The sequence below is a fragment of the Anas acuta genome, chromosome 1 (genome assembly GCF_963932015.1).
Source record: "Anas acuta chromosome 1, bAnaAcu1.1, whole genome shotgun sequence".
Lineage (NCBI taxonomy): Eukaryota > Metazoa > Chordata > Aves > Anseriformes > Anatidae > Anas > Anas acuta.
In genome coordinates this window covers 61,330,465-61,356,300 of record NC_088979.1, presented here as the reverse complement: position 1 = coordinate 61,356,300, position 25,836 = coordinate 61,330,465, and the positions used below count along the sequence as shown (strand labels likewise).

General features: G+C 37.8%; 1 protein-coding gene across 3 annotated transcripts in view; it reads left to right on the top strand.

Moving 5' to 3' along the window:
- The window catches only part of MYO16 (myosin XVI), a 370,616-nt gene that overhangs the window by 319,487 nt on the left and 25,293 nt on the right, over positions 1-25,836 (top strand). For all 3 annotated transcript variants that reach the window (XM_068678649.1, XM_068678640.1, XM_068678659.1), the window contains 3 exons: positions 3,086-3,332; positions 4,866-5,173; positions 7,269-8,471. In XM_068678649.1, coding sequence (XP_068534750.1) covers positions 3,086-3,332; positions 4,866-5,173; positions 7,269-8,471 — 1,758 coding nt within the window. The remainder of the gene's footprint in view (positions 1-3,085; positions 3,333-4,865; positions 5,174-7,268; positions 8,472-25,836) is intronic.

Here is a 25,836-nt window from a genome sequence, read left to right as displayed (position 1 = left end):
CCCTTCAGCATTTCCATACATTTTGGAAAACAAAACAAAACAACAACAACAAACTAAACTTAAAGAAACCAAACCAGATAATTTTTTTCTGTTATCCTGAAAGTTAATTTACACAAGCAAAGAAAGGGGTCATTTTACAGTTTTTTTTTTTTTTTTTTTTTTTTCCTGCAAGTTTGAGAACTACATATGAGAAGTTTTGATCATATTGAATCATTGAGAAAATTGACTGCACCCACAGGAAAATCCATCATCTTTAGATTCTTCTATTAAAATTTGTCCAGATTAGGAATTAACATTAATACATTGTATAGACAATAGTTAAAACATTTATCACAGAAGCCAGATTCATGGTCTACTTGAATTTTAATTATTCTGATCTTTGACTTTAGATGAACTGTGAAGAATTAGGTATTTTAATGCCCTGAAGGTGCTAACCTCTATTATTCTAATTTGCATAAGTCAGAATTATTGTAGATCTACATAAATGAGGAATGAGTTTATAACACAATCTAAGTACCTATACAGTACTACACGACACAGAGCAGTAAAGATCTAGGAAATGACGGTTTCATTTCACATCTGTTTTTGACCTTATGAAATTTATGGTTTTTTTTTTTGTTGTTTGTCTGTTTCTGTGTCTGAAGACAAAATCTTTCAAATATCCTCATAGAAAAGGAAATGTGGTGAAATGTCAATTTTTTAATGAAAACCTTTGATACTCAGATCATGAGAATGTCTGGAAAACAAAAACAAAAGCAAAAAAAACTTTCTTGAGCATTTCTTCAAAACATCTCTGCTTTGATGAAAGTGCTTGTTTCAGAGTAGTCTGTAGGTGCTACAGCTAGTTATAATGGATGTCGTTTTGTATTTCCCTTTCATAAACTACCTTAGTGGTATTACTGACCCCCTCTCATTTTTTAGCCAATATCAAAGTACAAATGTATAAGCACACTTGCAAAAATGCAGCTGTACTTTAGCTTTTTTTCAAAGTCATCCAGGATCTGATGCTTAAACATTTGTCAAATGCCCAATCTGCTCTGCAACAGGTAATTTTAAAGAAAATACTGGAAGTGAAGGAACAATTTGTGATTTTTAAGCTCTTCAAAATTTTTCATCCTTCTGAGCCTTGAACTCTGATAATGTTCTATACATGTATTCATTACCTTCTCAACAGCAACATTATGAATTCATACTCAGTAATGTGTATATCCACTGTGAATTCTCATAAAATTGTCAACAAAAAAAACACCTGTGCCATTAATTTCCTTTTCAACTAAATTGGGTAAGTGCATTAATGTTTCAGGTTTTTAAGAAGTCAGATTTTATTATAGAATGTAACTCCAAGGGACTGAAAATGGCATGGCTGCCTATGATTATAAAAATTGTAAACCTTCAAAGTCGTCCATTATAAGTAATATCAAAGTATATAAGTAATATCAAGAAACGTGAACATTTCCAAAACCAGTGAATTTTGGATAGCAGCACCATTAGGACATTAACACTACCCTGTCTTATATTTAATCAATCAGGCTTAGAGCATCTCTAAAACCAAAAAAATCTTGTTTTAAATATCCAAACAAGGACATAAAAGGTGATACTATCTTACATTGCTCTCTGCGTTATTTATTTTATTCAGTATCATCTTACATTCATAGAACAGTAATTATATCTTTCTCTCTCTACATTTTTCCTTTAAATTAATTCAGCTTGACTGGTATTTGATGTTACTTTGCAGTGCTCCTACAACTAACACTTAATTACATTGTTAAAAACGCCTATACATGGTAGCATATATATATATATATATATATATATATATATGTATATATATATAATTTTTTCTTTAATCTTGCAACCTCATTATTTTCATTAGTATCTCCCAAACCAACATCTTATATAGGCTACTTACTTCCTGTTTACTTTACTTATGAAAAACTTTCATTTGAGCAAAATGATGGCAAACATTATGAGGAACGATGAAATCTAACCCATTTTTGTTACATGTAAGTTGAAAATTGACAATATTTCAGGCACTAGGCAAATAATTCTAAAAGAAGTTCTTCCCTGTGAGGTACACAGAATTTACTCTAGACCAGGAAAGAAACAGCACCTTGGGGAAATTGAAAACAAGCAAACAAACAAACAAGAAAAGCACCTTTGGCTGGTACAGCTATTCCTCCTAAACCAGGACGTATGCTCCAAGAATACTAATACCACTGGTCATAGGTAGAGTAATCAATTTGGTGCTGAAGTCATCATGGCCACAGAAATCCCTGTGCCTTGTGTTTCTGATCAGCTGGGTGCTTCTGAAAATTTAGGAAACTATGTGGTATTTAGGTTGGGTAGAAACTGTTGAAATGCATATACATACTTAGAAAAGTAACACAGAAAGCTATTACAGGAGATACACCAAAACATAAGGCTGACAAGGAGTGTGAAAAATAGACCTGATAGACACATAAAGCTGATGCAATGTAGATGAAATTTTTAAACTGAAAAATGCAGGTGATATGACAGAAACATTTCAGAAATTTGCATTAATTGTTTTTCTGAAAGAAAATGAGCAAAAAAAAAGTCTCAAAGATCTTGTGTTGGTTTTGATTTTTGATTTCTTTTTCTGTTTATAGGTACACAAAAATATCTAAAGTACTGTTTTAAGTTGATCAGATCCAAATGATCTTATAATTTCTATGGCATTCAATGCAACAATCATTTACACAGGGGTTTATTTTGATCTTTTGACCTTTGCTTTGTAACTGTATGCTTCTGCATTCTGCATCATACATCCAAGTTTCCAGTTGTAATGCAAACAAAAGTAACCATTGAAAGTAAACATTTTGAGTTATGATAGCTTAAATTTGTGAATGAATTTGCTGTCATACTTTGTTTTAAGCACTGACAGTAGAAAACAGGGTTCCATTTTTTGTATATATATATTCAGTCACATTTCTTTCATTCTTTGTATAAGATTTTGACTGAATTTGATTTCTTTATGTTTACAGCAGAACACACAGTAATATTAATTTATTTGCTAATTTGTTAGCTGTCTTTCATTAGTCCATATTTTTTTCTTTTGTTATGGTAGTTGTAAGAGGATTTCTAGCTCGCCAGCACATGCTACAGAAGATGAGCATCAAACAGCAAGAGGTCACCTCAATCAAAAGCTTCTTGCAGAATGTCGAGGATATGGGGCTGAAAACATATGATGCCTTGGTCATTCAAAATGCTTCTGACATTGCTCGGGAAAATGACCGGATCCGCAATGAGATGAATGCAGCTTACCACAGGGAAAAGCTAGAGGCTAGAAACCGACCAGAGGAAGTCCACAAAAGGTAAGATGAGAAAATACCTTCTGTGCTGGATAGTGAGGAATTAGAGCATTTCCTCAGCTTTTCTTCTCTGCTTTGAAAGTCACAGGAATTCTAGAAGATTTTCAAGTATATACTCAGCCTGAATCAGTATTAGACACAATTTTGTCTGTGTAGCAGGTAATTAAGTATCAAAACTAGAGGACACTGGTAATGTACTCTTCGAGGCAGATGGAGCTTCATAGGAAGATATTGAAGCCTCTTTAAAAAATAGACAAAAGTTTGTTTTGTTTAGCTCCCATCAGAATTTTCAAGAGTACCTATTGTTCAAATCCAGCAGGTGCTGGAGAGCCTTTCTTTCCTTAGCTGTGGTGTCCGAGATCTTTTTTTTTTTCTCTCAGACACTTGAATGGGCAAAAGTAGCATTTGCAGTTACTAGCAAATATGTATCAATTGCAGGAAAGTGTCTATAACTTGCTGGACATACAAATATTTATTTTTCCATAGGAACTTAATTCTCATCCGGAAAAACTGCCTTTGCTTTCATTGCTTTTGTCAGTGACTTTTATTAAAGTGAAAATGGCAGTGCATCTGCTTAATTAGCTTCAAATATCCCAGTGATTACATATTGGAGGAAATGCCTTTGTAGGAAAGACTGTAATTAAACATTACAGTGAAAACAAATTATCCACTGAGCACCACACTTTCATCTTTAGCTGTTTCATTTACTACATGGGCAGCTGGCTATATCCTGTGCATGAATTCCAGCTCTGCTGGTGATCTGCCATGCAGAAAGACAATTTAAAAAAAAATAAATAAATTTGTTTGTAAAATGATGGTATGGACATCTATCTAATACACTACCACTGTACGTTATTAGGTTTATCAATTTGTTGATAACTTGCACTTCTCGTTACACATTAAAATAGGAAAAAAAAATAGAAAAAAAAAAAGAAAAAAAAAAGGAATGAGTAAAAGTCCAAAACTGTGATATTTGATATCTTTAAAGGGATAATTAACAAGTAAGCTTTAACAGGAGGATATATAGATATCTAGGTGGAATAGTTCAGGCAGCCAATGTCGGTGGTTAAAAAGGTCATTAATATTTTAAAGATTTGCATTATCTAAATAGAATTTATTGTTGTCTTTTTAGAAAATAATGATAAAGGCTCAGCATTTGCTGCCTCAGTAACTTTCCATTAAAATGGATTTCCCAGAAATTATCATTCAGATTGGAAACGCAGCTTTTGATTGTGTGCAACAATCAAAGTGTGAACGATTCATTCGGTGAACGTCTGATCAACAATATGCAACTGCTTAAGGAAAGCTGCATTTGTGTGAAAAGGGGCCAGTGTCCTGATTTATCATGAAACAGGAAATGGAAGAAAGCTAGCAGCTTGATCGGGATTTGTTTGTCAGAAGATTACTCCACACATCCCCTCCGCGCAGCAGGGGAGTTGTGAGGTTGTTTACCAAAAAGCTGTTGTTATGTTTGCATGAACAGGTTCATTGTTATCACTTGAATAATGCATCTGGGCCTCTCTTCTGTGTTTTCAGAGCCGAAGACAAGGGTGGGAAGGTCTCTGAGGACAGCTTTGCCGGCTGTCGAACGCCTAAGCACTTTCACTCCAGCTCTGTCCCCGTCCCCATGGCAGTGGACGGCTTGGTACATTCTGCGGCTGGGTCATCCATCAGGTCCCCCTCCCTGCACTCTGTGTTCAGCATGGAGGACAGCAATAGCCTGCCGTCACCAAGGAAACAGCCTCCTCCCAAGCCAAAGAGGGACCCCAACACACGGCTGAGCGCTTCCTACGAGGCTGTTAGCGCTTGCTTGTCGGCAGCTTCTAAGGAAACCGCCAGCGAAGGTTAGGCACAAAGGGGGAAGCCGTCACAAATGTTACTCTAGGTTATTGATTTGTTCTTTCCACTTTGATCCCTCTAAGCACAGACAAGCGCCTTTGAAAAGCCCCGCTTCCGTAAAATATTTCAGTGGCAGTAAATAAAGTTAGTCCATTTGTCATTTGCTCCCAAATCGGCAAATAGCTACTTGTGTGTTCTAATTGCCTGGTTTGTCAACAGCCAAAACCTGTTTTCAGAATTCCCTCTAGAGGCAAATGATCTTTGCCAGCTTCAGTTTTTCTACCCCACTGACTGTTTTATTTCACCTTTTTAACTGTATTAGAATACCTTGCATTGCTCAAACAGAATGCTCAAATCCTGAATTTCACCAAGTTAAATATTAAACTTTCTCCTGCTTTTGCTCTGTGTTGACATGAATAACTTGTACATTCAGTGGTTGATGCTTGTGCCATAACTTGCTTATTGTTCGCTTTTTGTTTGGAATGAAGCTGCTATGAAAGTCCCAAAGTGTTGCAATGCATTTATTGTGCATTAGGTCCAGTTTTGAGTTCTATTCTTCTCTCCTCCTACACTCTTGATGAAGATGAGGGATGCATTCTGCTTTTCCTTGTTAAGCCTGACTTGTCATGGTTTGTGTAAAGAGCCCCCTCTAAGCTTATCAGGGAATATTTTTCAGGTTAGGTTTAAAGCTACGGGTAACTATTCTCTACACCTGCGTACAATAGCTGTAGATTTTTGCAGCTCCCTCTTGCAAAATAATTACTCATGCCCAGTTTATTAGATGTAAGTCCATTTTTCTGACTTCTTTTCTCATTCAATATCCTTGTAAAGTGAGATGAACTGTGTCCAATATAATACTTTCAAACTATAAACTTCAGTTTCAATTAAGGAGTAGTGGTTTAGGCTTTCTGTGCCCAGCACTGAAAGAAATGATTGATTTAACCAAAAAGCTGTAGCAGAGTTTTTGAAAGAATGACAATTTATATATGTTTGTGTGGTCTTAACACAAGTGCTTATGCACTTGCAAAACAGTCAGACTGGTTTCCCTGCTGTGCTCATTTTTCAAGAATTATGTATTCACCGAGTCTTTGTCCAAAACCAGCTCAATTTATACCATTTAATTTTGATCTTAAAAGACCAGTCACATATTGATGATTGGTGTCTGTTATCTCCAGTCCATCTGTACCTGGAGGCTGTGAAAAGCTATCTAGTTTTGTTAACTGTATGCTCACTCAGTGGAAGAATTACCCCTAGGGTGTGTGATTCCATAACTTAGTAAATTATTTCCACCCCAACAATACAAAAAAAAAAGCAGAGATAGGGATAATAATCAGCCTAGAATTAAAGTTTTATATACCAAATAGAATTACAGAATGGCTCGGAATGGAATGAACCTTAAAGATTACCCAGTTCCAAACCCCCTGCCATGGGTAGGGAAACCTCCCACTAGACCAGGTTGCCCAAAACCCCATCCAGCCAGGCTATGGGGCTTTGCCCCAGGGATGGGGCATCCACAGCTTCTCTGGGAAACCTGTCCACATGCCTTACCATTCTCCATGTAAATTTGCTCCTAACATCTAATCTAAATCTGTCCTCTTTAAGTTTAAAACTGTTCCTCCTTTTCTATCGCTATCTGCCCATGTAAAAAGTTGCTCTTGAAGTAGCTCACATAAAAGGCAGATACTTCAATTGCTGGTGATAACATGTATGTCAATGTAGCACCATGCTGAAATTCCTAGTTAAAAGCATGCCCCTGTATCATCTCCCTTGGGGCAAAAGAAGTAACAAGCACATATTTCCATGTGTTACAGACCTTGCAGTGAACATTTGGATTCAAAAAATATCTCCTTGGGTGTTAGTTTTAGTGGCAGTAGAGGCTACCAAAGCAGATTGTATGCCCAGGCAGCAAAAGCTTGTGGTTTTGAAGCTGAAAGTTCTGCATTTTATTCCTGGAAATATGTATACTTTTGACTGAATCCCTGTGTGTGCCACTGCTTCTCATGGTAAAACTATATGAGAAAGATTTGAAAGCTTAAGTACTGGACCTGTGTAAGAAAAAAATGACTTTGTTAGTAACACATGCCTTTTTCACTTTCCTAGTACTGACCCGTCCAAGGCCACACAGTGATGACTATAGTACCATGAAAAAAATACCTCCCAGAAAACCAAAACGAAGTCCCAATACAAAACTTAGTGGCTCTTACGAAGAAATACCTGGCCAAAAGCCTAGGGATGTGAAACAGGCAAACATAGTCACCAAATCAGGCGGCTATGACACTGTGACAGTACAGAGAGCAGTATCTGCTGATGGACCACAGCATGGTGTGTTGAGTCTCTACATGTCACAAGAAGAGGAAGAAAATGAGCCTGTCTATATTGAAATGGTAGGGAATGCAATGAAAAGCAGTTCTGCTGAAGCAGAAAGCCCAGAGCAAGGAGAGTCTGTATATGAAGAAATGAAGTATTTTCTACCAGAAGAAGGAAGCAATGGTAATGGAATAATTCCAGTCGCGACTGGATCTCCTCCTCTGATGTTTGAAAGCAAAAAAAATGTTCACGTTGAAGCTGGAACATTGGATGAAAACAGTCAAGCAGCTGTAAACTATAAAGACTCATGTGACATTCCAGCCCCTTTCCCAAACTTGCTCCCTCACAGGCCTCCACTTCTTGTATTTCCTCCAACTCCTGTCACATGTTCACCTGCTTCTGATGAATCACCGCTAACACCACTAGAAGTTAAAAAGCTTCCAGTCTTGGAAACCAATCTAAAATACCCTGTGCAGTCAGAAGGCTCAAGTCCATTATCACCACAGTACTCCAAAAGCCAGAAAGGAGAAAATGAAAGACCAGCATCTCCAGGCTTGGTTGTGTTCAATGTTTCCAGCAAAGTGACTCCTCCTTCAACGCCACCCCCTCCTCTTCCACCACCCCCTCCTCCTGTACCACCTCCCGTTTCCTACCGGTCTTCTACACATTTTGCATTTCCTCCAGACCCTTGTGCTAGTTTTCTTATTAATACTGGGAAAACAGGTACAAACTCAGATCTATCAAAAGTACCTCAGAGACCAAACCCTGCTCCGCTTGGATGTTCATCTTCTCCATTCTCCAAACTGCCTTACTCTCCAAAGGTGGCAAGAGCAGATCACAGAAAATTGAACTCTAATTCATCATCTTCATTTCCGTACAGCCCTACAAACTCAAGGTCACTGACCAGTCCCCTTGATGAGTTAACTAGCTTGTTCAACTCAGGACGGAGCGTGCTACGGAAATCTGCAGCAGGACGTAAGATCAGGGAGCCAGAAGGTAAGACTGATCTCTATGTATTTCTTCTGCAACAAAACAGTCTTACATTAAAAGGTGACAGGGTACATAAAATACAAAAGAAACTTGTTCATTTTTTTAAAACAAAGATCCATTGTAGTCATAAGAAACACATGGGAAATTTGTTGTGTATGAAAAATATAGGCCTTCAAGTTTTCTCTGAAATGTCTTTTACCAAAACATTTGTATGACACAATATCAAATGGATTATTTTCCACATTCCAATAGTCTCAGTAAAATAAGCACAGATGTTATATCATGTGAAATGAGTTTAGAATATCAATCCATATAAATACTTTGAATGAAATGTATTTTTTATATTTCAGTTGGCTAGCTGTCTGGTAGGTAACATGTACTTGAAAACTTTATTTTCAGGTTTCATTTCCATGAAACTCCAGATTTGGTCATACAACTATTATTCCTCTTGCAAATGAATTTGAGATGAAGAGTGTTGCAGTAAACTGTGTTTATTTCTCTTTTCTTTTTATTCTAACCTTTTCTCTAAGTTACAGACTTTTATGTACATACCCACAAATTACTTGATTTTCTGGCACCTGAAGAACATAGTTTGTATTTAGTATAAAAAGAAGCAAAACTTGCCATTTTGGTAAGATTTCTGAGACTACAGTCCTGAGAGGATATAATTTAATTATTTGCCTTGTGGTGGTAGAAAGGGTTTATTGTGTTATTGGAACAAATCTATGGATCTTACAAATACTGAAAATTCATCTTGATACTAACAAATTCACTCCACTGCTTTTTAGGGATGACATGCTTCAGATCTGACTTTGTCCATCTAAAAGCTCAAAATGTAGTCATCACATCCTTAGGCTATGAAGATACAGTCATTTTGAGAGTTTAATTCCTCCTACATTCCTCCCATTCTACACTGGGTATGAGGAAAGCCTAGATGATTAAACAAGTAGAGTTGTAACTTCTAAATGATTAAAGTTAGGTGAAGTAAATCCCATCCTGTGTATGAATTATAACACTGTCTCCAGTGTTGTAACTTTATGTTACTTTTATGATTTAAAATACAGTTTCCTATTGAAAATAGTCAGTGTACTGTATACATGAAGTCATCTCCCTAGAAGCATATCCTGAACAACCTGACTTGTGTGCAACCTCTAGTTTATACAAAACATTGTGAATTAAAAATTTGGAGTGATAGAACCTCGAGGCTTTTTTCTCTGCTTCTGCTTTTCTGTCTGCCGAAACAGCTTGCCTTAATGATAAGCTGTGCACAGTGCATTCAAAATGGACAATATGAAGTCTCATTTTTGAAATATAAAACAAAGCAGTAGGGAGTGGGAGAGATTATCATCGTATTAAATGTCTATTTTCTTATTTATATACTGCTTTATTGATCTCAGTACCTTATCCCTATAAAGCTATAACAGAACAGAAGCAGGAGTTTGTGCTTACTTTGGACATGTGTATGTCTGTGTGCCACTCTATTTCTCTTTCCCTAATATCCTTGGCAGCCTTCAACCAAAATCTGTTTTAATCAAATACAAGGAGATACCTGTTGCCCCACTTGACCTGTTATTTGCAAGCTGTGAAAAGCTTGTGGGTAATGTGATGTTTGGAGGCTGTTTTGAGCACAGTGATCATGAAATACTAGTGTTTTTAATTTTGGGAGAAATAAGGAAGGAGGTTAGCTGATTAACTGATACCTTGAATTAGCTGAGTAACTGATACCTTGAATTTCCAGAGGGCAGACTTTGGCCTATTTAGAGACCAGTTTGACAAGAGTCCCTTGCAAGCCAGACTTGAAAAGCAAAGAAGTTCAGGAAGGCTGCACCTTCTTCAAGAAAGAAATCTTATAGGAGCAGGAGCAGGCTGTCCCAATGTGCTAATAGTCAAGCTGTTAGGGGAAAAGACCAGCTTGGATGAACAGAGAACTTCTTCAGAAACTCAGGAGAAAAAAAAAAAGAGATTTTATGAACTCTGGAAGAAGGGGCAGGGAAATCAGGAGGACCATAGAGCTGTTGTGAAGTTGTGCAGGAAGGAAATTAGAAGGGCAAAAACCCGTCTGGAACTCCATTTGGCTAGTGCAGTAAGAGACAAAAAAAAAATAAAATACTTTTATAAATATATCAACAGCAACAGAAGGAGTAAGAAGAATCTCCGTCTTTTGCAGGATGTGAGGAGAAATGTAGTGATGAAAGATGAGCATAAGGCTGAGGTACTCAATGCCTTTTTGGCCTCAGTCTTTATTAGTAAGGCCAATTGTTCTCAGGGTACCCAGTCCCCTGAGTTGGAAGATGGTAACAAGGAGGGAGATGATGCTCCTATGATCCAATGGGAAAATGTAAGTGAGCTACTTCATCATTTGAATGTTCATAAATCTATGAGACTGGATGGGACTCATCCAAGGGTTCTGTGGGAGCTGGCTGAAGTGCTTGCCAAGCCACTTTCAGTAATTTACCAGCAGTCCTGGCTAATGGGGAGATCCTAGTTGACTGTAGATTCTTGAATATGATTCCAATCTACAGGAAAGGAGGATCCAGCCTGTCAGTCTGACCTCGTTGCTAGGGAAGGTCATGGAACAGATCATCTTAAAAGTCATCATATGGCACATGCCAGATGATCAAGTGATCAAACCCAGACAGCGTGGGTTTATGGAAGGCAGGTCCTGCTTGACTAACCTGATCTCCTTCTATGACAAGGATGACACACTCAGTAGATGAGGGAATGGATATGGATGTTGTCTACCTGGATTTTAGTAAAGTGTTTGACATCATCTCCTCCACAGTGCTGGAGAGACTGTCTGCTCGTGGCTTGGACAGGTGCACAATTGGCTGGGTGAAGAACCAGCTACGTGGCTGGGCTTAAACTGTTATAGTGAATGGAGTTCAGTCCAGTTTGTGGCTGGTCACCAGAGGTGTTCCCCAGGGATCAATACTGAAGACAGTATTGTAAAACATTTTTATCAATGATCTGGATGAGGCAACTGAGTGCACCCTCAGTATGTTCGTAGATGATACCAAGTTGGGAGGGACTGTTGATCTTCTTGAAGACAGGAAAGCTCTGCAGAGAGATCAGGATAGACTAGATCAATCAGCCGAGTCCAATCTCATTACATTCAGCAAGGCTAAGTGCTGGGTCCTGAACTTGGGTTGTAATGTACAGCAGTTTAGGCATGGGGTAGAGTGTCTGGAAAGTTGCCCAGCAGAAAAAGTCCTGGGTGTGCTGGTCAACAGCCAGCTGAACATGAGCCAGCAATGTGCCCAGATGTCCAAGAAGGCAAATGGCACCCTGGCTTGCATCACAAATGGTATGGCCAACAGGACTGGGAAAGTGATTGTCCTTTTGTATGTGGCACTAGTGAGACCTCACCTCAAATGTTTATTCTGTTTTGGACATCTCACTACAAGAAGGTTATTGAGTTGCTCAGTCATGTTCAGAAAAAAGCAATGAAGCTAATGAATGTCTAGAAAACAAGACTTAATAAGAGTAGCTGAAGAAACTGGGGTTGTTTAGCCTGGAGAAAAACAGGCTGAGGCCTTATCACTCTGTACAACTACCTGAAAGGAGGCTGTAGCAAGGAGAGTGTCAGTCTCTTTTCATAGGTGGCAAGCAGTAGGAGGCAAGAAATGGTCTCAAATTGCACTGGCGGTGGGATGGGTGGGGGATAGGAGGTGTTAGATTGAATAAAGCATTTCTTCATGGACAGAGTGGTCAAGCATTGGATTGGGCTGCTCAGGGAAGTGGTGGAGTTCCCATCCCTGAAAATACTTAAGAGATGTGGAACTAAGAGTTTAGTGATGAGAGGTTTAGTGATGAAACTGAGTAGGTCAGATTGACAGTTGGACTTGATCCTGAAGGTGTTTTCCAACCTGAATGATTCTATGACTCTGTGATTCTATGATGAAGATTTCAAAATAATTGAATTTCTACAAGTTTCATGAAAGTCAGTGACTAGATGGAGAGAAGAGACTTATACTTGGGAAGAAGGCCTCTACCAGCTATCAGAGAAACACTGGTGGGTGTAAGTCCTCTCATAAGTCCTCCAGACCTAGGAAAAGTTTTAGCTGGACCTTGCATGTTCCTAGATGTTTAATTCAACCAGCCATGGGATACAAATTGAGACTTCATCAGTTCTCAACCTCAAGAGAATGCTTTGTTTATTATTCTAAGTATAGGAATTGATTAAATTTGTAAAGATAGTGCAGTAGTTTTGTTTGCTTTGGCAGTTAGTTGATAACATTCAAAACCTATTAATACATGCAGATTTGTTTGTTTGTTTAAGTTGGGTCTCTGCTTTTATTATATAGATAATACATTTTTATCTGCTAGGAAGAAATGATCAGATTTTAAAGTCAGCTCTTAGGATGTATTGTCTCCAGGTTCTCTAAATGTATCTAGTGAGGAAGTGTGGTAAGCCTACTCCATTTAAGTCAGAAAATTGACTTTTACCTTAAACATTTTTTGCTTTGGGTTTGAGGATTTCTACAAACTCAGTTTTCAACTAAATGTGACCAAGACAGAGTTCAGCCTGGGTCTCCTGTGGGTTGAAGCTGGTGCATTAACAAAGGCTACCATATAAAACCTCTAAATTTACCTTTCGCATGGAAAATGTTGTACTTCTAAATATTTCATCAGGGCAGCACTAACTATGAAAGATCAAAGTTCAAAAAAGATATAGAATAAAAAACCTGAATCAATATTTTATGAGCTAGGAAGCTACTGCATAATACTAAGTGCAGTTACATATGAATAGTTCAGCAATGAGCAGATGGATTGAAAGTAACAAAGAAATACAGGTGAAGGCATGTGCAATGTTTTTGACTTTTTTGCGTACTTCACAGGTTTTGTTCATTTCTAGGGTAACAGCTGGAATAAATAGTCTTTTATTAAACCTCTGATACAATTAATTAAATGACAATTGGCAGAATAGGCTCTAAAACTAGAAGTTGTCTTACCTTCTGATTTTTTATCACCCATTACTTTATGCATATGAAGTTCCTGGGAGACTGCCTCCTTTTTTCAATTCATGCCATTATTTGTAGTATTGCACTTTTATGAGATGATGTGGTAAAAAAAATTAAATAATTTTAAATGGAAATTCATGAAAATTGACACAACCTAGACCAGCACTCTGTAATGTGCAATTTACTTTATTTCTGTATATTATATAGAATATTATAGAAATATTATATTATAAGCTAACAACTTTAACTCCAAACTGAAAGTACAAATGTGGGTCATTTCATAATTGAGGAAAGTTAGCTATGGGAATCAATAAGTCTCTGTACAGGATCATCAGCCTTGGAGATAAAAGCCTCTTTGCCAATAAAAGTGTAATACAGACAGATCTTCCAACATGCCTCCCTCTTATATGGAGGAGTAATTTCAAGGCCTGAGAACACTGATATCCTTTTGGCTCCTGACCTCTCTGTGGGAAATGATCATCCAGAATTCCACTAGAATGGATTTGTGGTTTTCTGATGGACTACTGGCTTATTGTGAACTGAACTGAGATCACCTTTCTTTCACACAGGCAACAACAACAACAAAATAATCAAATGGCAACAACTTTCATTACCTGGTGTTATAGCCTGGGCATATCTGATCTTCTAAAATAACAAAATAATCTACAGGTTCAAGTAATGATCAGAGTCTAGAATAGAACAGTTCAGTTGGAAGAGAGCTTCAGAGATCATCAAGTCCAACTGCCTGAACCAAAAGTTAAAGCATGTTATTGAGGACATTGTCCAGATGCCTGTTGAACGCTGACAGGTATGGGGCAACAACCACTTCTCTAGGAAGCCTGTTCCAGTGTTTGACCACCCTCTTGGTAAATAAACTTATCCTGACATCCAGTCTGGACCTCCCGTGGCACAGCTTTGTGCCATTCCCGCACATCCTTCCGTTAGCCCCCAGGGGGCAAAGACTGGAACCTCCCTCTGTGCTTCCCCTCCTTGGAAAGTTGTGGAGAACAATGAGGTCACCCCACGGCCACCTTTCTCTAGACTAGACAACCCAGGTGTCCTCAGCCTCTCCTCAAAGGATGTACCTCCCAGTTTAGTATCATCAGCAAACTTCCTGAGGATACATTCTACTCCTGCATCCACATCACTGATAAAAATTTTGAAGAGGACATCACAGAATGGAGCACCAGGGAACACCACTAGTGACTGTCCATCAGCCAGAGGTAGCCCCATTTGCTACAACCCTCTGATCTCTACCATCAGGACAGTACATCACAGTTGGACAATTTGTCCAGAAGGATGCCATGAGATACAGTATCAAAGGCCTTGATAAAATCCTTTAAGATTACATCTGCCACCTACTCTTCATCCACTAAGTGGGTGACCTTATCACAGAATAAGATTTAATGACCAAGTCATTGGCTGGCGGCACACATGCTGTCTTACTGATGTTTAGGGCATCAGCCTGTTTTCCCAGGAAGAACTTTGTTAACACACAGAAGCATTTTTGTCAGGATATTGTCCTGTTGAACTCTGAAATTCGTAGTTTCAGTAGTCATACATGTATACTGTGTGATTGTTTCAGCAATCACACAGTTGTATAGTATGCAATTTCTTGCAAAATACATGCAATGAGAGAAGTTTTCAGCTCTGCAGAACTTACAGTTTAAATAAACAAAACTGTAATAATTGTGAACTGAGCTGAAGTGATTTCTCCAAGCTTGAAAGGAGTTGCCATTGAAGCTACAGATGTATTGTTAGACAGGAAATCCCTCTTACTCCATGTAAAATGAGACTTGAGTGAAGATTAGCAGTAATACACACACACCTTTCTTCTACTGTTTTTTACAAGTAGTAACTTTAGTTAGCAAGTCAAATAGAAGGTGAATGATCATGTATAGAGTTCCTAACCAGGTATTTTTAGATTAAAACATTGGACTTGAAACTAGACTTCATGAAACCCAAATCAGTGCCTTAATCTGCACACACTCTTTCTAGCAGAATGTACAGATTTTTGTCACTATTCAACATCTAAGGCATTCCTGGGAAGGAGGAGACAGTTACATGTTGAAATACTTCATATTAAATATCTGTGGAGCAAGGACATAGGTGTTTTTTTTTCCTCAATAAGGGTGAATAATAATCAGATTGCTCCATTGTACCATTGTTTCTCATAATTTGATACAGTTAATATTAAGTTATTCCATGCAAAGTGGAATTGTTTCTGCTTCAGAACAAAAGAAGGAATGATTCCTTGCCCATCATCTGTGCTCAGACTGGCTGAGTGAGTACTCATGTGGATTCCAAAAAGAAAAGAGCAAATGAAACATGACTTCCATTTAACCTGGATGAGTTTGCTTACAATCAGGCTATTGAGATAAAGATTTAAGCCTTCTCTCCTTCCTGCTGGTTGAGCATGGGTTGGTACAGATGCTTGCCTTCTGTGTCTGGGCAAAAGAAGATGTGTAAACTTGCAGCCAGATGCTCAGGAAATAAGATTAGGAAGACCTTTCCTTTATTTAGCCCATCAATGTATAAGCTTCAAGTTTTGTGAATTATTGTTAGAATTTCATTAAAAATAGGTCTGTATATGCAAGTCTATGCTTCAGTAACCTGTTTGTTCCCCCCAAAAAGTTTAGTAATTTATATAACGAGAACAGAAAACACATACAAAATATTGACACTGTTCAGATGTTTGCCACCCATATAAAACCCTTTTTACCCATATCCTAAGTGAAATGTTTCCAGTTCAGGTAGCTTCACGTATAAGTTAAGTATTTCACATTCTCCAGTGTAAGCACTGGAAGTCCTAGGAAGATAGTTACCAATGGAAAATAGTGCAAATATTTAGATGTACCTAGTTGGGATTAAAGTTTGCCAAATATTCATTGCTGAAATTGGCTCAAACTTGGAAAATAACAGGATTTAATGTGTATGTATAGGGAATACTGACCTGTCAAAGGCGGGTATCCCTTTGACAGCTAGTAAATAATTTGTTTCTATCAGCAGATTAGAGTAAGCTACTATTGTGCAGCTAACATCTCAACAGTGGATTGCAAATTAAATTCCCACTGGGGTTTCTGAGATGAAATCCCAGTCCCTTATCCTCTAAGCCAGTCAGCTTTTCCTCTTAAGCAACTTAATAAAGATAATGTTCATATCTGCATCTCATTATTCCTACATTATACTGATACAATGTAATAGTTTTACTTTCTTTGTGGCAAAAGCTAACAACTTACAAAACATGACTAACACAAAAAGCTGTGTTCTCACCTTTTGTCTTCTTTCACCTGTGAGTTCTGGAGGAATGATTACATGAGACGTTGGACTTGTATAACATCTTTGAAGTAAAATTCTCAAAGCATTAAAACTTTAATGAATTTATCTTCACAATACTTCTCTGAGAAAGATTAATATCTGTTTATATAATTGCCTTAATTACCAGGGAATGAGGGTGACTTTCTATGACTAATTTTCAGATTAGCTATCTAAACACAGGAGAGTCATCATCTCTGATTCACTATGGACTACTTGCAGCTTTCAGTCTGAATCTTTTGCAGTAGTTACAGAGAAGTGGGAAAAAGCCAAAACATTGCTACTAACAGTTTAATGTGAGTCATGAAAAAGTCCCACTCTTGGCTAGCTGTAGATGCGCTGTGCAGAAAATAACAAAGGAGACTGAACTGCTTGCAATACCATTGCTGTCCAGCACATACTGTGTGATTTTTCTGAAGAAACAATTGTGACTTGCATTACTATAGCAAGGAAAGGCATTAGAAGAGTCTAGAGAAAGCACAAGCACCCTTCATTTCTGTTTGCAGAATTTTTATGAACATTTTACAGCCTGGAAGATATCCCCTTAATGTGCAGTTTTCTCCTCATCTGTAAGGCTACCACTGTCTAGATAATGTGTCACAAAAAAGATCTGTTTTAGGATAAATACAGTATTCGAAAGATAATTATCCATTTCAGAATCCGAAAACTAAAATATTTTCACAGTGTAGAGATATTTGTTTTTCTATTGTGACAATATTATTATTTTTTTTCACTGAAGCATTTCTCTTCCTGGTTGATTTCAGTGTTTGCTCTTACTGCCTAAAATCTTACAGTGTGTGGTTGCTTTGGTTTTCTGTTGTGACATGAAAATTAAGCTATGGTGTAAGATTACGATAGACAATTTTTACCTGAAGATTATTAGAAAAGAACAAATCAAAACTAATTTATATTTCAGCTGAAAATCGAATAGTTATTGTCATAAAGCTTTATTATATTTATTTTGCATTTGATGTGCTTACAATGAAAATAAACCCAAATTCTTAGCACTCCTACGCACACTTCCAAAGCTGATATCCAGTCATATAGACATTGGAGGAGGCTGTACAGCCCCAATATCACACAGGAAATATCACTTCATTTTTTTACTCAGTCTTGTAATTATCTGCATCTTTCAGAAAAGGATCCTGGAGCTGACAGACCCTTAGTTTGACCCAGTGGGGACTCTCGTGTTCATACCCAGTCAGTGCTTAACAGGAAGTAGCAGCACAATTTTATGTTCCTTTTAAATGGTCCATTTCTGAGAACTGCAGGCATTCCTTTTATATAATTAATTCTTATTATCTATTTTTACTTTTGTGTTCAATTTACTGCATGTCCCCTTTGTCCTGTCTCATACTGGAGAACAGTAACCACACCATTCTGGTTCAACTTAGGGTGTTTCAAGCCTATGGATTTTAGTAATATCCCACATGTAATAGTGACTTCAGTCCTTCAGGTGGAGATATACAGGATTCTTATTTTCATAACAATGTAGATTCTTCACCATCTGATGCAACATCATTGTTCCAAATTCAGCACTGGTTTGAAAAGTTGACAAGTGACAGTGTTGTGGGCTTCTTTAGATAATAAACAGTCTTCAGTGTTTTTTATTTGTGAACCGATGTGGACAACCATGAAGGACTTTGATTAGGAACAACTGTATCACCAGTTGTAAAACAAAGGTACATTAATGTGAGACATCAGTCATATCTGAGAGAACAAGCAAATTGAATTCTAGCACATTTTCATTCCTAAATCCAACCAAGAATATTAGATATTTGGCAGTAAACATCATATCTCTTGATTTTACAGGACTATGGGTATTTGGAACATAGTGAAATTTGAACACTCATTTTAATGAAAGTCTCTAATTCTCAATTTGAGTGAGAAATCTGTTCAGATGCTTTTAATTATTTATATCCATCTCAGCATTAAATCATATTTTGCATAAAGCCTAAGTAAAGAGCAGTAATTCCATTTCACAGAAAATGTCAAGATTGTGACATTTATTTTTGTTTTGCCCTGGAATGAAAACCAAGCATTCTGAAATTCTGTGCAGAAATAAACATTCTTTCATGTCAACTCTTTTGAAAATGTTTGGAAAGTATCGAAATGGTTTGCATCACAGATGCTGAATTTGTTCGTACCGAAAATGTTAACAGTAAAGCATTTTGACTTGTTTTGGTCCTGGCTAAGTTCAAGAGTGGCCATTTCAGCAGTGGTCAGGATGTCACTTAGGGGTATGTCTGCACAGAAACCAAAGACATGTTTGTGCCTGTTACAAACAAACCAAGCTAAACTTTTTGGCTCATATATCCAAGATCAATGCCATTGTGATGGCACAGACTCCAGCACATCAGTGATGACCCAAAGTTCTTGACAGGACTCATGAAACAATCCCACATGTTGATTGTGTTCCAGTTACAGCATTGGCATTTTGTGGGGCTGGATGGAGAAGAAAGAGAAGGCAGTCAGAAAAAGAATGGGTAAAGATGTGGTCATAAACATGAGGGTGCCCTGACCCTCATAACTGAAATGTGCTATCAGGAGAGTAGGAGAGCATTTGAAAATGGAGCACTGAATTAGCAGTAGAAATTTGGAGCATCTGCCTTCTCCCCAAGCCCACTAGTGAACGTGAATATAAAGAGGCCTTCAGGTTCAAGGTTCTCTTGGCTAGAGTTTTCACTGTATTTTAAAATGAAGAAAGTGAAGGTTAATTTTATCCTCTGTGGGGTGCAAATTTTAAAAGAAACAATGTATGAAAAAAATCTCAGCACTGAAATTTAATGTTTCATTATTTCTTCTATCTCTTTCCTTCAGGGCTGGTCCCCGTATAATGATGCTGACATATCAGTAGAATGAAGTGATAGTTTTTAGCCATGGGTTGGCTGTATTTCTATACAGGATGGATACTTACCACACTGCATCTGTGATGTATCCATATGGTCCTGCCTTAAGATTGTGGATGTGACACTGACCATCTCTGTATCCCTCAAAATGAACTTAAAAACAAGCTAAAGAAGTATATCCAAATTCAATTCTTATTTGGGAAGTTCACTTCCAAAAGAAATTGCAAAAGTTGTCCAGAGGTTTTCCAGAATATCTGTGTCTATATAGTGGGAAGGTTGACAATACAGGTGATCCAAAAATATTCCTTGGATTTTCCTTGGATATTCCTTGGATTCCTTGGATTCTCCCTCAGGACCTGCTCAAACAATTCATCTGCCCAATGCAGTCACTTAGTCTAGGACTTCTGTGTTGCAGTTGGTGCCAGAGCTCTTATGAGAGAGATTCTGAAAAATCTGTAGAAGTATTCTCTGGGAAAAGTAAACAGAACTGATGTGATGCTGTTGGCAGTGGCAAATCCCTGTCTATTTATTCGTTGTTTTTCTTTTTGTTTGTTTATTTTCACAATATTTGCAACTGTGTTCGAGGGGGAGGAAGGTTGAGACAGTGCCTCATCACATAATTCTTTCCAACAGCAGCTAAAACCCAGCAGTAATGGCTGTTCTGTTACTGAGATACCACACACAAAAGTAAACAAACTTAAATGCCTGTCTTCAAAAGAACTGCTGCATCCACATTAGTTAGAAGAAAACAGTTTTAAAAAGGGAAGCTGTGTTTCTTACCAAATTGCCTCCTCCTTTTCCAGCACAGCAGCAGTTGATTAACCACACAAACACAAGAAATAGCCTCTTTGGTGAGCCAATCAACACACCTAACAGTAAACAAAACTATTACAGAGTAAAATCAGCTACTCTTTTCCATATTAGTCTTGAAAAGGTGGGGAACAGGGGGGGAAGAGATGCTTTTCCTGAGGCAGGAAATTGTCCTAGGCAATGCTGCCTTCCTTCTTGCCCTCTGTGGTTGGTGTTGGAGCCTCAGAAAGGCCCACAGAGATCAGTTTCTAGAGATGACAGTGTAAATGAAACCCCCCTTATCTGAAAAGTGTATGCTGCCTTGAGTCTAGCATACTTTCTGCATTAAAAGACATTCCAAATTCTTGCTCAGATGCTATCAAGCAGGAGATATGTCAGTCTGTCCAGATATTCTTTATCAGTGATGAATATTTAAGAAGGTAGTTTTCTTTCCTTCGGCAGCAATATTCTTTGTCTCATGATGGGAACTGATCTATCTCAGATGATCCAGAGTCCTCCATACCGGGAAAGAAGGTGCTTTTACAGTATCCCTCACCAACCCTGAAGGTTTGCCTGGCACAGCAGTGTCTCAAGCATTACTTCTACGAAGGAGTGAAAAGTTGGTAGCTTGTAGTGATTGCTGAAAACAGTGTAAAATTAGAGCACTATCTTCCCACCAACATGAATCTGTCAGACAAAAAAGCTGGAGAAACCTTTCAAACATTTTCAATTCTAGGTGTACTGTTTCTGTTGATCTAAAGTGATATACAAAAAAAAGTGTTTGAGCTGATGGTTCCTAAGGGCTTACTCGGATCTAGGATTTCCTATAGTTGCTTCAGCTACTTCTTTCTCACTACCAGCTTTATCTTCTGAGCTCTGACCAGTATTACACCAACAGTGTTCTTCAGAGGAGCAATTCATCTCAAGCAGAGTGAGTCAGTTCAAGATCTTCATGGCCTATGTCTCCTCGCTTTGCTTTCTGGTACTTATACAGAGCTTCCACAAGTATGTCTTCCCAGAGCAAAGCAGGAGTTGTGTGTTTCCTTCATGCTCTATTTACGTGCTTCATTTAAGAACAAGATTTCTGGAGTGGGTTGTAATACCTCCGTTTATGCAGCTCAGAGAGAAGGGTGCTGGAAGCAACAGTACAAATGCATTGCTGCCTATCCTAGGCAGCATCATCACTGGGGGGAAATCCCAGACAATTGGTGCTACAAGGGCAGGCTTTGTGAGATGAAATAAATCAATGAATAATTATTGCAGCGGCAGCCGGCAGCACAGCTATGAGGTCGAGACAGGCAATACACGCTAATAGGCTGGGGGAATCCTGTCTTGACAGTTTTCATCCTGCTCCATTTCTTTCAGCAAATAAGATGCATCTGTTTGCCTCCAGCTCTCAGCAGACAAAGTAAACAGTCATGCTACAGCAGGTCACAGTGTGACTTCATGTGAGTAAACTGAGCTAATCTGAAGCAATATGCATTCATCCAGCAAAAGGACACCCAAGACAACATGTGCTGAGGGTAGCTAGCAAACTCCACTGGCAAGCAGTGTCTCAGCAGTAAGTTCAGAGCAAAACAGGAAATGCCAAGTGAAATTGCCAAGGTGCAACAAAACACAGTGATAAACACTGGCACCAAAATAAAATGACCTCCTCTTATGTAACCCACCTCTCCCTTTCCTTCGTCAGAAAATATCTGTGTAATTTGTGCAGTCATCATCCTTTATTTCCCACACTTCACAGTGTCCAGTTACCACAGGAAATGTAACAAATATTCATGGTTGGCTGCTAGGATTTTGTATACTCCAGACTCTCCCAAGAAAGAATGAAGGCACAGATCAAGAATCCCTTCTGTCTGCAATGCCTCGTCTTTCGTATGCTAGTTAATAAGATCCATCGGTTCTTACTTATTCATGTGTACAGTGACAAGCTGCTTCACTTGAAATTTTCATTTTGCTGGACGCCAGCCACAGTTTTCAAGGAAATCAAGCTATTTAGCTTTTGGATTCCATGGAAGCTCAGGAACAAAAAGCTTCTCCTCCAGTATTAAATTAATTTATCTACCAGAATACATTTTCTGTCTTTCACAGTTGCTAGTACAGGGTGGATGATTATGCATCTTGATGACTAAAGCCATATATTGATTATTGGTTACAGGAAGTCATGTTTTTCAATAATTAAGAAATAATGTTAGACATTATCCTGTTTTTATTTTATTTATTTATTTATTTTTTTCAAGACAATAAACAAGAAGGGGGACTATTTCCTCCTTTTTTGTATACTTATTTCCATAATTGTCTCATACACTTTTGTAGGATTGGTTCTTGTGTGTAAAAGCTATTGAGCTTTTTCTACAGTATTGGTGGTTTCTGATTTATGGAGCTGATCTTTGTGGACCAGGGCAGAGGTTGTTTCTAGTTTAGGACAAATACATCCAGCTTAGCTTGTGACAGTGGAATTCCTCAGTTGAGAACTCAGCCTAAGCTCACTGTTTAATTAATGAAACAGAACATGTACCTTGAAAAACTGATCCAGATAAAAGTCAAATCAGATGGATCATATCAAGAGGGGTATAACCTCCTCATAGACCATATGACTTCCATTTACATTAATGCAAAACTTAGGAGACTTGCTCCCCCGGTATCATTAGAGACTGGCCTAATACAAGTGAAGATGAAACTTTTACATAGTAGAGACCAAGCAGTTGTTTAGTGCCCCCACTAGCCCTGACCTGTCTGAGGTTCATTTTTTGTCTTTTCTTTTCTAAGATGAACTCAATATTGACCACTCATTTCTGAAAGCAAGTCAAGGCAAAGGACTATGTCTATTTCAGTAGATGAGCCAATGCCAGGGAATGTCCTGGGTATGGCAACTCAGTCATCTGGGTTCTTGGTGTTAGAGCAGTCCAAAACCTGGCAAGGTTTTGGACCTGGAAGGCTGGTTCCCTTCCAGACAAATCTGAGCATGGTTCAGGAAATGGCACAGGCCAGGGTCTATTCCCACTAGACAGCTTGGATGCAGCTTCTCTGCTGTGGAGGGCAAGAAAGTTTAATAGTGTAGACATGGGTCTCTTACCATTTGCCTCAGGGCCAGAGAACAGTTGTGAACACATTAAAATTACCAGGGCAGACAAAGCAAGGGGCTGTCTGTGTTTACCCTATATCATGAATCCCTTCATGCTTTGGCAGTGCTGCACAAAGCATCCAAGGTAAGCATGAATCTGATCCAAAACCCACTGGAAGCAGTGGAGGCCTTCTGTTGTTATTAATGAGTTTTCAGTCAGACTGTAAATGAGCACTAAATGTTAAAAGAAGTATTTGAAAAAAGAACATAAGCTAAGGATATGCCTGCTTTTAAAGAAAGGAGAGCAAAAAAAAAGGGCACTGGCAGAAAAGTCAATTACAATCCAACCAGGTTAGTTACTGCTGGGCTTTTAATAACATACTGTTTTTTCATGCCTTGCTGCAAAAAAAGTCTATGTTGATTCCACCTGAATGCTGATATTAATCATTGATTTATACTTTGCTTTAGACTTTATTAAATAGGCTAAAGATATAATTTCCTTATAAAAAAAATCATAGGTCCTCAAAATATTTCAGTATTGCACTTTAATCTGCCATTTGAATAGAGTCTATACTAGTTCATTTTCTAATTTGGTGATAACAGCATTGATTCAACCTAAATCCTACTTATGAAATAACTGCAGTGCTTGGCATCCTACATTTTATGTTTGAGAAAAAAAAAATAAAGAGAGAGATTTATAGTATAATATTTGGAAATCATAGCTCAATTAAAAGAATTCATATTGTTCTTTTGACAAGAAGTTATTCCACGTAGACTTTCAGTGTGTTGGATTTCTTTTAAATGACAGGTAATGATTCGAAAAATAAAATAAAAAAGCAGTTATGTTAAATCATGTCCGTGATTGCTATACTCTGACTTTTTTCTAAAGTGAATCTAATATTCATTCAATGCCTTATGAGTTTTAAACTTTGTCTCTTCCAGGAATATTGAGACTAGCATGCAAATGCGGATTTCACAAGCTGCCTCTTTTGTATTCGTTTCCTTTTACACTTTTCAAGTACTGTTGATATAATTAATTATGGGTTTATTGGAATATGGAGCTTGCTTGAAAGGAAATAATTGTTACACTTTGATTTGTTGTACTGTGATTAAAAGCACTGTACATGACATTGCTTCCAGTTATTAACTATGCTGCAATTGTGGGACAAATTATGTCCCCAGTCCATGCACCCCCATAGTCCATACATCCTCATTAACTGCAAGATTAGTCAGAGCAGAATTTGACTGAGTCAGAGATACCTTTTTGGCAAGTTGAGTTTGCCAGAATAATAATCCAAATGCTGTTCACTGTTGCAAACAGTCTGTAGGTTTTCACTTGAAGCTTGCATTCCTTTTATAATCATGAACTCCCACCATGCTCTTAAAGCTGATACCTCTCTGTAGCTAGTCTCTCACAAGTAGGCACAGATGACTCTTCAAGTAACATTCAAATGGCTGGCAACTGCTCAGATTCTGTTACTAAAATCTATATATATGTATACATATATATTAAAAAATAGTGGAAACTTCTGGTAGATAATCCATCCGTTTGGTGAGAACAGCAGAGTACAAGTCTGCACAAAAAGCTTGGGTTGGTGAAGATGTACAACTGTAAGAACTATTGTTTTTTCCATATGTATTTATTATAGTTCCAGAAAGTTGATAAGGGATGAGAGAGCAGTGCATACTTGTTTCTGCAGGGATTCATGGCAGCAGGGGGAAGCTGACTTTAATGCTGAGAAATGTCTAAATCTTTATATCAGATGACTGAGATGACTGAGTGAAGTGAATTTCTGACCAATATTTGATGGATAAAATTAGAATCGGGGAACTTTCCTGTAAGTCTTCAGTGTTAACAGAGTGTTTCATATATCTTTTATAGTTGCCCACTGTGCAATGCTACATGATGTGGAACACAGCTGTTTTGACAGAAAGTCAGGAGACATGCTTGTCTCAGAGAAATTTTAGTAGTGGGGAGGCAGCAGAGAGGGATAGCCCAGAGCAGAAGATAAAGTCACAGGGGATTCACTAGGGACTTCCTGAGGTTCCTTCCAGCCTGGATTGCCCAATATAAGTTTTGCAGCAAGGGACAGTACCCTGGTTATACCTGACTAAAACATTCTCTTACTATCTTATGTATACAAAAGATTTTCTTAAAAAAATCACCCATCTTACACAAAACCCCAAAGAAATAAAGATTTATTATTATTATTATTATTATTATTATTATTATTATTATTATTATTATTATTATTATTATTATTATTATTATTATTATTATTATTATTATATTAGGGATAAACTCCAGCTTCTCCAGGAGTCTTTTAGAAGTTAGCCAACATATACGTTTACATTCTTCCAAAGACTCACATGACTGCTCCAAGAAGGAGCTG